The sequence below is a fragment of the Akebia trifoliata genome, chromosome 2, assembly GCF_017979445.1.
Source record: "Akebia trifoliata isolate Shusen 1 chromosome 2, ASM1797944v1, whole genome shotgun sequence".
Taxonomy (NCBI): domain Eukaryota; kingdom Viridiplantae; phylum Streptophyta; class Magnoliopsida; order Ranunculales; family Lardizabalaceae; genus Akebia; species Akebia trifoliata.
This window is the reverse complement of record NC_141376.1, coordinates 2687789-2701680: the sequence shown is the minus strand read 5'-3', so window position 1 is coordinate 2701680 and position 13892 is coordinate 2687789. Positions and strand designations below refer to the sequence as shown.

The following is a 13892-nucleotide window of genomic DNA, read 5'->3' as shown; positions in this document are numbered from 1 at the left end:
TACTTTAGTAATCGAATTTGGTCCAAATTGGATCAAACCTGATTTTAAATTCTAAATCTAAATAAATATTATATATATATCAATAAATATATAATATAATTTATGTACTTTTTAAATTATTATTGAATGAGGACATGGTTGATCTAGATCCGATCCAATTATATTTCGAATTGTATTCTTATCAAAATCCAAACATCGATCCAGACCTAAAAATATCAAATCGAAACGAATTCGATATTGGATTTGATCCGATCCATGGACAATCTTATAATAAACTATGGAACACATATTTTTATCCTAGAAGCATAATGACAAAGTTTACCTAATCGAATTGAATGAAATTATAAAAAACAAAAATAAATAAAAAGTATAGTATTACTCATGGACGATGTGGAGAGATATACTTGTATATATTAAATAAAATTAGGAATTTTTTAAATAAAAAATATATTAGTAAACAAAGTTTATATTAAATATAATATAATATATTTTTTTAAATTTACAAATAAATTGGAATTTAATCATGGATTGAAATAATTACTAATTAATCATGATCTTTTCAGAAAATTGAAAATTTCTATCACTACACCCATAAGGTCATCATCATTTAACCTTCTACAAAGATCTATATCCATATTTACTGTGATTAGCATGGTTTTTCTTGGAGTCGTGAGGAATGCACGTGATAAATCATATGCGATTGATGTGAAAATAAATAGAACCGTAGATCTTTTTCTTCACGATACACAAGGAAAAGATCAGATGTTTTGTGCCTTGACCAAATTAATCATGTACAAACTGCGTATGATTTATACATGCATTCATCATTATTTAGTTGATGTGGTAAGCACATATAACCACACATCTTTTTACTATGTGACCCGATGAACTTTTTTTATGATTTTGTATCCTTGTCATGTCAATTGTGTACCTAAACCGTGTGCATTCATCACCACTCTTATTCTTTTTCTAGAACATCTTAACGTGTTATTTTTTATATGGAATAGATTTTAGGTTAATGGGTCTACCAAAGATTAGGTCAAAAAAAATTATGCTGACACATGTTTCCATTGAAGGATTATTGAAAATTCAATGATTCTGAATCAATAATTTGTTAGAGAGTTACTATTGCCACACCAATTTTTACTAACATTACACCAACTATGTTCAATTCTACAATAGATTTATGTAGGAATTAGTGTGGCATTAGTAAAAGTTGGTGTCGTAATAATTACTCTCTTTCTAAAATAACGAGTTAAGGGTTGGCTCACTACCATGGACTAAAGTATGACTGACGGAGATGTTAGTTTTATTTTCTAAAAGACGATTATGTCCTTTTATAAAATACAATGGTCTTTCAGATTTTCAATTTTATTTTAAAAGTCAAATTGGATTCTCTCTTTTTTTTCCCACCAAGAAAGTTACAGATTTCGGACATTGGGCCAAAAGCGTTGACCGATACTATTAAAGTGCTTTCTCCTAATATTTTATTTTTATGTGATTTAGATACGGCCCCTTGAGGTCGTGGCCACTATTTGAGGGATTTTGTTAATTTGGATTTTGTACCAAAAATACCTCAAAAGAAATTTATTTTTTACAGAAATACCCTCTTATTCCAATTTTCAAAGTGTATTCATTGCACTTTAAGGTCACACGTTAACAGGACCCAATATTGAGGTATCTCACCTTGACGTACGTCTTATCTTAGAAAATGACTCATATACCCCCTCATCTTTAATCTCTAGTAAAAAATCCCTTGATTTTCATCTAAAAATAATATTTATTTTCAAAGCTATATATATATATATAAACCTTGTAAGCTATCATTGATTTTTTATCTAAAAATCCATCATCATTTACGTCCCTAAAAAATATATCTTGTTTGTTAGATATGAAGGTTGAAGGGGACACGATTTTAAGTTTGACGACAATAATAAAAAAAAAAAACATATATATCTTATAAATTCAAAATGATTAGTTTTGATTAGATAAATCAATAATTTTTTAGCCAGAGGTTAAAAGTTAGGATGTACTCTTTTAGTCCCTCATAAAAGAGGTAGGTTAAGGAAGGAGATTTATCATCAGTTTAAAATCAAGTGAGGTATGTCAAATATAACGAAAACATTGAGGGTTATATTTAAATCACTCTTCATTTTTCTACAATGTATCAATATAAATATTCAACATAAAGGCCTTGAATTGAATGGTGTTAAGAGGTTTTCCTCATATAAACTACCAATGGTTGATGTGGCAATTCAAAGGATGTATCTTATAACATTACATTATATCGTGTAACATATTTTGACTTAAAAAATAAAGAACTTTGAAAACATTTAATTATGGTGTTCAAGGATGTTAGACATAATTATCTAATTCTAATGAGACCGTGATTCATGTATTTGATAAAAATGGTGGGGTGAGGCCATAACGCGTTACTCCTTGACTTTGTTGCTCTTCCTTTGGTGGTATTAGGTAGACTTTCCTTTGTGAATGTTAAGTAAATTGAACCCCCAATATTTGTTATGTTTTCCCTCAAAATGAAAACTAAACATTTAGGCAACTGTCGCTTGGCATAGATGTTTTGCGTGTTTAACGCGATGTAATATTCGTTTCTACACACTATTTGTTGATTAGGATACAAGTAAAGAGGGAAATTCAATATTTTACCAATTTGTTATATACTTTTCATCTTTTATGATAATTTTTTTTTTTAATTTTTTATCATATTTAAGAAAATAAAACGCAACTTAATTACCAATCAAAATGTACTCCCCATTAATTATAGTTGAGAGTTTGAGGGATATTGTATGAACTTATAATAGGGGATTTCCCTTGCTCTTAACCCTACATTGAATTGTATTTTATTTTAAGGGCAATAAGAGATGAAAAATTCCCTTAATCTTTCTTATATTCTCTTTGCTCTCATCCAGTTTTTTTTTTTATATAAATGAAATCAACTTACTACCCGTGACTCTGATTTGGTTTTGGTTCCACTTATTTATTTATATTTTTTGATTGAATCTAAGTTCAATGATACGGGGGTTTTATGGTAAAATAGTCAAACAATACGACAACGCCAAACACCGACGGCGGGCGGGACTTCCCAATTGCCATTCATACGAAAGTCTCAAAGTCCTCCCTCTCTCTCTCTGCAGTTTGCAGTCAGCATTCAATTCGATTCAGTTCCATTGAATTCACGCACGAGACTTTTACGTCTCAAATAAGTTTTCGATCTGAACAACCAGAAGAAACGATCTACCTTTCTTTACTTCAATCGATCTTCTCACCAATCTCTTTCTCACTGGTAAATTCTTTATTTATTTATTTTTTTGTCACTTTTTCATCGTTTTTTTTTTTCTTTGAATGTAAGATCCAATCTCTCTCTAAATCATTTGGGGTTTTTCGATCAACAATTTCTCATCTTAATTTCATTCCTATTATATCTCTGTAGATCCATCTGTCTGTTTTCTCATTTTTTATTACTTGGAGTTGGCTTGTGAGAGCTACTTTTCTTCACCTAGTGTTCGCTCTTCTGAACTAGGGTTTCGTTTTGGATTCAATAGGTGTATGTGGTGATCTTTGCGATGGGAGGAGTCTGCTCGGGTGGAGTGGTGAAGCGTTCGGTTTTTGTGCCGAAGAATTCAGGGTATTCTGGGAAGCTTAAAAAGGTGAAGAGCTTCGATAATCATGAAAATAATCAAGTTTCGTTCTCTGATTTGGATACCTTCGGGAAGAACCAAGAGAGATACGATTCTGGTGAGTTAGGGATACCCTCATCGGTAGATTTGAAGCCTTCGACCCCTGCTAGGACTGCAGTTGGCAGGGTAAGCGCATTCTAGGGTTTGTTCTTGTTATTTACTTTGTTCATTGTAATTAAAATTTTTTTTTTTTTTTTTAATTTTAAAATTTAAATTTACTGTTTCGAAGCAAAAATTTAACTATTTAACTTAGAGTTATAAGGTATCATAAGCTCGATTTGTGCAGCAGATCATCCAGAATTGATCTACACAAGTGTTGAAGATCGACTGTGGTAACTTCAAACGATTTTCTAACTACGCAGAAAATTCTCCAAATTAAGCTAAATTTCACTAATCATTGAAATCCTCGAGACTTCTTCTTTGCATCCTTGATTCCCCTTATCATGGAAGGAAATGAGCCTAAATTGCCCCCCTTCTTTCTTTCTATTCAAAGCTACAGAAACAGTACAAAGAGATTGGACTCTCAGATGATATCACTGACCGCATATTGAAAAGCTCACCTCTGAACTATCTTGATCTCAAAAGGAGTCTGAATAAACACAACCCTCAGTCCTCCTTACATTGAATAAGTAGAGCATTGGAAAGGCAATATCATTAATGCTTGTGTTTCTCATAATGCGTATTTAAACAATGACAAATTCAAGCTTAAGCTTTGTTGTTACTTGAAAAACAATTGCCAATTTCATTCTCATCATGTACAGGGAAAAACACACACACACACACACACACCACACACACACACACACACACACACACACACGCACATAATGAAGAGGCAAATAAAATGTTGACAAATGTCAACGTAATCTATTTAATAGCAATTGGTGAAATAAACCTTTTGATGATTAACTCAATTTAAAACATTGTAGTTAACAAAATTCTTATAATTATGATATCTGAATTATTGTCTATGTCAATTTTAATTATCAATGTAAGTGGTGTGTGGCTCCAAAGGAAGATTAAAATATAAACAGTTTAACATGAAAGGGGGAAAAAGCAATAAGAATCTGGCTAAATGAAAGACATAAAATTTGGTTTGGGCTAGTTTTGTAACTAAATTGAACCACGTAATTATGGTACATGGAATGCTTTCTCATTTTCTTTAAAAATTTGCTTGCTGTTGAAATGCAACCATGTAGTGTCAATTTTTGGGTTAATCTTCAGTATATTGCTTTTACACAGGGACCACATATGAGTTCACTTTTGGGAAGGGCAGGAGTTGTTGGCCTTGAGAGGGCTGTGGAGGTTTTAGACACACTTGGAAGTAGCATGTCAAATCTGAACCCCAACAGCGGATTTGTTTCTGGTATGGCATCACGAGGGAATAAAATATCTATTTTGGCATTTGAGGTAGCTAACACGATTGTCAAAGGTGCAAACCTATTGCAATCTCTTTCAAAGGAAAACATCCGGTTCTTGAAAGAAGGCATTCTGCATTCTGATGGAGTACAAAAACTGGTGTCTACTGATATGGATGTGTTGCTAAGAATCGCAGCAGCTGACAAAAGGTGGCTAGAGTGATTAACTTGTGCAAGTTCAGAGCTTTGAACTATATTTTAGCATTATCTTTCCTTATGTGACTTTAGCACAAAGGTTGAGTTGTATAATATTGTCTGATTATGCCTTACCATGCATAGTTTCCTCTTACAGGGAGGAATTTGAAGTTTTCTCAAGGGAAGTAGTTAGGTTTGGAGACTTATGTAAAGATCCACAATGGCACAACCTGGGTCGTTTTTTTCAAAAGTAAGGTAGATATTTTATATTGTTTAAAGTTTACTAGTTCAGTTGCTAACCTCAAACATATTTCTTGATATGCTTGATTGACGTTTCAGATTGGATTCAGATGTTAGTACACACAAGCAACTTAAAGAAGAGGCAGAAGTAACAGTACAAGAACTAACGACGTTGGCTCAGCATACCGCTGTAAGTATATTCATGATTTCTTTTGTTGCCAAAAGCCTTTACTCCTTTTTAGACATCAAATTAATGGAGAATGTTTACTACAATACTACATATGACCTTTCCAAAAAAAATAAAATACAATACTACATATGATATGGGATTCATTATCGGATTATATTCGTCACCCATCCCAATATTTTGCATTAGGCATGTGTGATGATGATGATGATGAGATGGTTCTCTACACGCCAGTGGAAGTACCTTCATTTCATGATCATGAATACCTTCGTTTTAGTTAATCCACTTCTGCTTCGAGAAACTAATTCATTTTTTGTGTAGGAATTGTACCATGAGTTGCATGCATTAGACAGATTTGAGCAAGATTATCGGAGGAAGCTTGAGGAAGTAGAGTCCTTGCATCTCCCTCGAAGAGGTTGAACACTTCTAAATTTTCCGTTTTTTCCGTTTGTTATAATTTCTTAAAGATCTGTAACAAATACTTATAAGAAAAAGGAAGATCTGTGACAAACTGTTTGTTGCTCATTTTTGTTGGATTTTCTGCTATGCCTTAATAATCAGATCTATGGTTGTGTGAAGAATCAATTATTGAAGGGTTTTGTGCAAATATGTCCATGATCCCTAAGCTTTGAATTTATAGAACTCACAAGTGGATCTCCCTGAAATACCATGAGTTTACAATCGATCACTTCTATTTGAGCAACATATAAGTGCCTGCTACTGGCTGATACTGCACTGTCACTAACATAAAATCATCCATGGTTGTTTAGAATAGTTATTTGACTTGATCCATTGTCTTCACTGTCCTGTACATTTTATATGACCTGGCATCCTTAGGACATGTTTTGTATGAATGTGTTTTGTTAAACACAATAGGTTAGATTTAGTGAACTAATAATTTAATATCATGTGACCAAGACTTATGTTGCTTTTAATTTTATTGCTACTTTTTTAATGTATTATCAAAATTCAAAATGAGTCATGTGCCATTGAACCAAAATTGGTCACTCCTAAACATTAGGAATAATATCAAACAATGTTGGACATGATGCTCATTAATTGATCTTTTTGTCGTATTTTACTTGAAAGTGAATTGAATCTGAACTTTTTTTCAACAAAATTTTCATTTTGCAAACTATTTTTTTTTACTTTGTAAGGGAATTCATGACTAATTATCAATTTCCCGCTGCCTTTGTAACATGTTTAAGAAGCTTCAATCTTTTTTTTTTACAATGTTAGTTTTAATGGGGTTTTTTTTTTTTTTTTTTTTTTTTTGAATTTTAATTGCGTTCTTTCCCTTCTCTAAGTTAACAATGCTTTCTGTGTTTGTAACTCTTTTGTATAGGGTATGTTCATACATGATTGATGTTTGTAGGAGTAAAAGGTGTCTTCTAATCAGCCAATTTCATTTCTTTTTTATAGGTGAGAGTATCACGATATTACATAGTGAGCTTAAACACCAGAAAAAGCTTGTAAGAAGCTTAAAAAAGAAATCTCTCTGGTCCAAAAGTTTGGAAGAGGTATGTGTTTATGAACTATTTCTTTTCCTTTACTGCAAGACACCTCTTGATTGTTGAGAGGATTTTTTTCTGTGTGTATTTTTTGTTTCGTCAACTCTTTTTTTAGAGGAAGGATCTCAAACTTTCATGAGATTTCCATAAGCATTTTGGGTATTTTTTTTTTTTGGTGTAAGCTTTACCCTGATTTTAAGGGCGTCTTCTTTGAGGATTTTGTTTTTCGGTGGAAGACTATTGTTGATCGTTAGGGGCTGTTGGGTTGGCCACCTCGACCGACTTGCTAGCCTACGTTGTATTCTGCTTGTTCATTAATGAATTTATACCTGCCAAAAAAAATAAAAAAATTTGGTGCTTAATTTCAAAGACTTTTCAATTGCTGAATTAGAAAATTTCTTATTTTCGCTGAATTTAGCCTTTTAGTCTCCCTATATAAATGGGGTGGGGTTTGCATCGATCAAAGTTCCTTACACCACCTATAAAAGAAAAATAAAAATAAAGCTCCTTACACTTCTGTATGCCGGTCCATTGTAGATCATGGAAAAGCTTGTCGATGTTGTTACCTTTTTACATCAAGAGATATCGGAAGTCTTCAACAATAAGGGTACGTTCTTATTGATAACATTTGACTCTGTGAATTTGATGACACACTGAACCCCCATCCACATAGTTTATGGATCTTCTTTTGTTGCTAGTATTGAAATGTATCCATCTAAGTTTTGGTACACGAGTCATAATTTTACATATAATAACGTATCTGTGCTGTTACACTTATCCAAAAAAACATATCTTTGGTATTGCACTTGTCCTAAAAAACATATCTTTGCTATCTCAAACACAGTTTTTCATGTTAAATCACTTCAGTTTTGGTGCAATATTGAAATTTTGGTGCTTTGAATAAATAATCTAACAGTGTTTAGCATGTCGTCAAGTTATGACAGGTACTACAGTGGTTAGCAAGGAGCCAAATCACTGTCCTCAAAGACTAGGTGTATCTGGTCTAGCGTTGCACTATGCTACTGTGATCAATCAGATAGATAATATTGTAAGTATTAATTTCATTATTTTTACAATTGATATTAGTGATAATTGTTGTTTTCTCCTCTAACAAGAAAGAGGGGTGGTAAACCAGAGAAAAGAAAAAAATGTTTTTCCTCATTAAGGTAACATACAAACGTTTGATTATAACATTAAGGGAAAGAAGACTCACATCATATTGACAGAATCAAAGGTGAAGTCACATCGATTAGAGTTGCGTGGAGAGGTGTGTAATACTTATGTGTTGGGGGAGTCATATGGTTGTAAACCTCTTAAACAAAACCAACTATATTTTCTTTATTGTTTTTTCTAACTAAATTTTATGGAATAAAAGTAGAACCAAAATGCATGGCATTGCCGCTTGGTTGTGTTATAAAACTGATAGCTTGCCAACTTGGATATACAAATAACAATTGATGCAGGACGGGAGAGAAGAAGTTGTAATACAGGGCATGGAATCTAGTTTTTTTTTTTTTTTTTGGGGTGGGGGGTGTTAAGGATTTGGGCTATAATAGGGTTACCCTAAAATTTTTGGGTAAACCCAAAAGGGTTTTGGTGCGGTATTTAATTAAGACGTTTTGCAATTATGGTTATGGATTTAGGTTTATACGGTTAAGGGTTGAGGTTTCTAGTTGAAGGATTATGTTAGGAGTAGAAGACAATCAAGAAATCATGAATAAAAAAGTCAAGATTTCTTGACAATCAAGAAAACAAAGTTTTATGGGCTGTGAATTAAAGACGAATAAAAAAACTGTTGATGCAAAGGTGCTTAAACAAAGAGAAGAAGGAGATTAAAAAGAAAAGATGATAGATTTACCTTGGAATCACCCCAATGATTTCCATGGCATTTATGTAATGATCACTAAATTTAATTCGCTGATATAGTTTTGTTACAGATTTTTTTATACGTGACAAACTTGGAACCCTACATGCTGCAGTGTCCTTGCAGTTAGATTATAATATAGAAACGAATATAGTACTTCATAAAAGCACAAAGTGCATTTCTTTTAATAAAAATAGATTGAAACCAATAAGAGTTGAAATAAATGCCATTCTTTAACCTTTGGCACGTGAGTCTTATTTTCACTTGGCATGCGCAATTTTTTCATACTGGTTTTTTTTTTTTGGGGGGGGGTTATTCTCTGTCATGTGTTCATATTTTGTTCGTTGCCAAGGTTACGTTACTAATTATGGTATACTAGATTCACGTTGTTTGTAAAATATTTATACATATGATGCGTTGTTGAGCATGTGTAGTCTTCTGCTTGTCAAAAAATTCAAGAGGCCAGGGAATTTTTGTTGATGAATTATAGGGAGATTTATGGATTGTCACTAAACACGAAATATTGTTCATTGGGTTTTAGCACATCTCCTCTTGTTTTTATTCAACTTCTAGTGCCAGTTTGGATTGTCGCTGTTCTGCAAAGATTCTATTATTAACAAAGGACTCTCTGGGCGAGCTTTAGGAATATTCCTCTGAAATATGCTGCTTGGTTCATTAATCCAAAATGCCCTTCATCACATCCTTTTGGTGTCCCCCACTTCAGGGGATAAGAGTGAGATTTTGCAATTTGGCTGGTTTATAAAACCCATGAACCAAAAATGTCTTTGGTTTGATCTGAAAAACAACTCTATAATGCTTTTGATGTGGGGTTTTTCTTTACATATGTACCATGAAGTAAGAATTATTAGAATAAGGGGCAACAAATAGACAACCATTTTTGTTCCAAAAGGACAGGCCCTTAATTCTTTTCCTTTTTTCTTCTTTTACATAAAATGTACTAAGAAACCTCCCTCCCTCACTCTCTCTCTCTCTCTCTGCCTTTATCCCAGCTTGCATACCGAATAAAAGAATAAAGTCATTTCTATCTGTGGATACAATATTAATTCTTGGATGATGATTTCCATGCGAAGCTAGTGGATATCATGTCCTAAATTTAATTGATTAAATTGCATGAAAATCTTTATGTTCTCAGGTCTCTCGTCCAAGTTCCCTTGCTCCTAATACAAGGGATACATTGTATCATGGATTGCCATCTGGTGTTAAAGCAGCTTTACGTTCCCGATTACAGTCGTTTCATTTTGAGGAAGAGGTAATCACTTGATCCATACAATATTTGCTTCTCCAACAGATGAGTATTTTTTTTTCTTTTATATAGTTGACAATGACAATTTGGTCCTTTCCAAAGTGCATTCCTGCTTGAACATCGTGAGTAACTTTTCAAGTAATTAGCCTGCACGAGCATGACATATTCTTTGTCCCAAATAATAACATATAATATTGAATGTAGCTTGTGAAGGGGCTATTTTAGTTATTTATACCCGCACTGAGGCAATCTGGACGATTTACCTTGGGCCTAGATTTCTCTATACTTCATAGTTCATACATCATAAGAATCTGGGATCATTACTTGCCATTATTTTTTCCTTTTTTCTTTTGCATTGTGTTCATACCCGTAACTATTGCATAATGTGCATGCATGCAGCTCACAGTTTCCCAGATTAAAGCTGAGATGGAAAAGACCCTCCAGTGGCTCGTTCCAGTGGCTGCAAATACAACCAAGTGAGTTGAATAAGTTTGCTAATCTCCTGTGGGACACACCATTGTTTTCCTTTACAATCGTTTCAATTCTCTTTTGATGAGTAGAGGCATAATAACTTTCCTGATTTTGTGGGCTTAAACCCATAGCTCAGTTGGTTTGACACATTGCAAAGCAACTTTGAGGTCGTGGGTTCAAGTCCAGCTTACCCATAAAAAAAATAAAGAAAAACTTTCCTGATTTTGTGATTATTACTTTCTAGCCTTGTATTGACATTTTTTTCGTTGTCATCTTTTTGTTTTCTTCGTCTGTTTTTATCATTTGGCTCAGAGCACATCAAGGTTTTGGATGGGTTGGAGAGTGGGCAAACACTGGGTGAGTTGAGGCTTCTAGTGTTGATTTTTTTTTTTTTTTTTTTGTTGCTTTTGCTTTACAAACTCATAAAATGCATGGGACCCTCGCTAGTCTGAATCGAGGTATAACGATGTGGTGGTTGAATGACAGTAATGACTTTAACAAGACATCTGCACTGACAAACCTTATCCGCCTTCAAACGCTTTATCATGCTGAGCGGGAAAAGACTGATTCATATATCCTTGAATTGGTGTCATGGCTTCACCATCTGCTCAGCCAAGTGAGACAAAGAGAGTTTGGGTTCAAGCCCATGGTACCTCTTCGATCGCCAGTACGTAAGGGCCTGGTTTTATTATCAGAAACCCAACAAGAACCATCCACTGCCCATAATGGTAAAGCCTACAAGATTATTCAGCTCTCTCAAGTAGACCGAGACATGTTGGAAGATGTGAGCTCAAGAAGGCTGAATCCTGGAATAAGTAAAAGTCAGGAGTTCTTGACGAGCAAGAAAAAGAGAGGAAACAAAGCTTTGGGGTTAAGCAGGAGTAGCGGTAGCTCGCCAACTAGGGAGTTCAGTGCAAATCAAGACTTGGAGCATCCAAGGACTAATATTTTGGATTTAATGGACGGATTGGATACGACAAATTAAAACTCTTGATGATGGATATTTTTACTTCATTTCCCCCTTTTTTCTTATTCATGTTCATTTGTATAGATATGTTCATGCATGGTGGGATCTATTGTATATGATAATTAAATCATATTGATGTCTTTAAAGACAAGTATCACAAATATCTATCACATTCAGAGATTCATCTCTCTCTCTCTCTCTCATTTGCATTTTTTTACTGATCGGATGAATAACTGATTTCGAGCAGGTTGTAAGGCCTGTAGTACAACAATCATGGGTTTCCATGACACTGTAAAATTCTCTAATGATAAGTTCTCGTTTTTCTGAAGTTTTAAATTCAACATGGCTGTCTTTCAGGTTCACTTATGACAAACACTTGGCCCACCCTCTGGTGGGACCTACGCACACCAAATATCAGTCTTACTGTATGGAATTCTGGCATTTTTTTCATCATAAGCTTTAGGAAAGGGCATGTCCATTGTTCCCAAAATGATGAAAAAACTTTGAACCAAAAGGCCACATACATACATAGCACCAAAATGACTGATTTTGTGTGCACGGTGGATCAAAAGGTAGCATTAGACCTAGAAGAGTACGTCATGGAATAAAGGATCCTCAATCATTCGAAATCTTCTTCCTTGTCCCAAGTTATCGGCTGATTTTGAGATATCCTTGGGGTTTTTCTACAAATTAGAGATACGTTACGTGCCTAAGTGGATTTGGGCTTAAATTTGATGCATTTCAACGGGTCTAGGACTTCTCATTTATTGGTTTGGGTTTGTTACATTTGGTATCAAAGTCAACACCATGTCTCGAGTTCAAGTCACGGAGAAGCCTACCTGGGAGAGTTACAGGCTATGGGAAAATTACTGAGAAAAGCCCCAACAAGTGCTTGAGGGGCTATGATTTACGGGTAACAAACCCTGAGAAAAGTCCCAAGAAGTGCCCCACTGCCATGTACACCAGTTGTGGAGCATGGAAGTTTGTTACGCATCTAAGTGGTTAAGGGCTTAAATTTGATGTATTCCAACAGTTCTAGGCCTTTTTGGTGTATTGGTTTAGGTTCTTAATAGGACACCATATTTAAAAACTGACTTTGAGAACAAAAGCTGTCTTAAACCTCTAGAATAAAATTTATCTTTGCCTTCAACCTCAACATTCTATCTACATCTAATCTCAAGAGCAAGATGATATTTGGGGGAAAAAAAAACAAAGGCTTTTTTTTAGGAAAGAATTTGGAGTGAAGAGGTATAAACAAAAATATATATATAAATTGCTAGAGGTTGAAGGCAATGGATTTTGGGAGAAAAAAATTAATTAATTAATTAATTTTTTTTGGGACATGAGGGTATTTAAATTATTTAATGTTAATGTTGATTTGGTCAAAAGGAGGAGGATATGTCATCAGTTTGAAAACCTAGGCTGACATCTATAAAAAATAAAATAAAATTTCAACGTACCTTAAAGTAGTCTTTTACTTCATTTATAAAATAAAAAAATAAAAAAATTCAACGTCAGACTTGTGAGAATCGCAGTAAATACTTTTTATCATTTCAGCATTTTCCTATGCATAATCAAGCTTTACGAGTTTTTCATTGGATACGCATTTGGACCTTTAAACAACTCAAAATGACTATCTTTCAACTAATTTATGATCTAGTACGTACATGCTTATTGGATTGGTTATGCCTACTACACTCCCTTGTAAACTGCCACATTTTAAAAATGGTTCCAACCTGGATAAAAAAAATATGAGATTGAACTAACATTTAAAGTCACAAATGCTTACACCAACTACTACTGTGAACCTTTTCTCAAAACCGTCAGATCTTGATCATAGGGTAACAACGTATGACACTCTCACATGCCAATCAAGATCTAACGACAGTATCATCATCTCACATCCGTCTTGGAAAATTAGAAAAGAATGATCTTTGACTCTATAATCTTGTTTTAAACATTTCTTTAAGTGGACCTTTGAGTCCAAACAAGTTTCTATGTATCTCATCTTCCCATCAACCTAGTACTTTCTTTTCCTTCTTTTCAACTGTTCCTCTTCAATTTGGAACCAATTGCACCCATAATTCCCCTATATAATCCTCCCATATGTTCCATCACATTCATTCCAACCCAAAAC

The 13892-nt window shown here is 33.9% G+C and overlaps 1 protein-coding gene across 2 annotated transcripts; it reads left to right on the top strand.

Moving 5' to 3' along the window:
* Window positions 1-3001: 3001 nt before the first annotated feature.
* Window positions 3002-11958, top strand: LOC147408769 (elongation factor G, putative (DUF668)). 2 transcript variants are annotated; one of them, XM_086421666.1, is made up of 13 exons: window positions 3002-3304; window positions 3564-3824; window positions 4941-5266; window positions 5409-5501; window positions 5591-5681; window positions 6000-6093; window positions 7101-7198; window positions 7727-7796; window positions 8134-8237; window positions 10207-10323; window positions 10717-10793; window positions 11101-11145; window positions 11275-11958. In XM_086421666.1, the coding sequence occupies exons 2-13, from the start codon at window positions 3585-3587 to the stop codon at window positions 11771-11773; spliced, it is 1854 nt and encodes a 617-aa protein (XP_086277792.1). In that variant the 5' UTR covers window positions 3002-3304; window positions 3564-3584; the 3' UTR covers window positions 11774-11958. The 2 variants fall into 2 exon arrangements, with proteins under 2 accessions (XP_086277792.1, XP_086277785.1); XM_086421659.1 differs by having other exon boundaries at window positions 8125-8237.
* Window positions 11959-13892: the final 1934 nt, after the last annotated feature.

Bases quoted from the DNA above. Each gene is read 5' to 3' on its own strand.
- LOC147408769 (XM_086421659.1), top strand. From the start codon at position 3,585: ATGGGAGGAGTCTGCTCGGGTGGAGTGGTGAAGCGTTCGGTTTTTGTG. The intron at 6,094-7,100 runs GTTGAACACTTC...TCTTTTTTATAG, and splicing joins CTTGCATCTCCCTCGAAGAG to GTGAGAGTATCACGATATTA. The intron at 10,324-10,716 runs GTAATCACTTGA...GCATGCATGCAG, and splicing joins CGTTTCATTTTGAGGAAGAG to CTCACAGTTTCCCAGATTAA.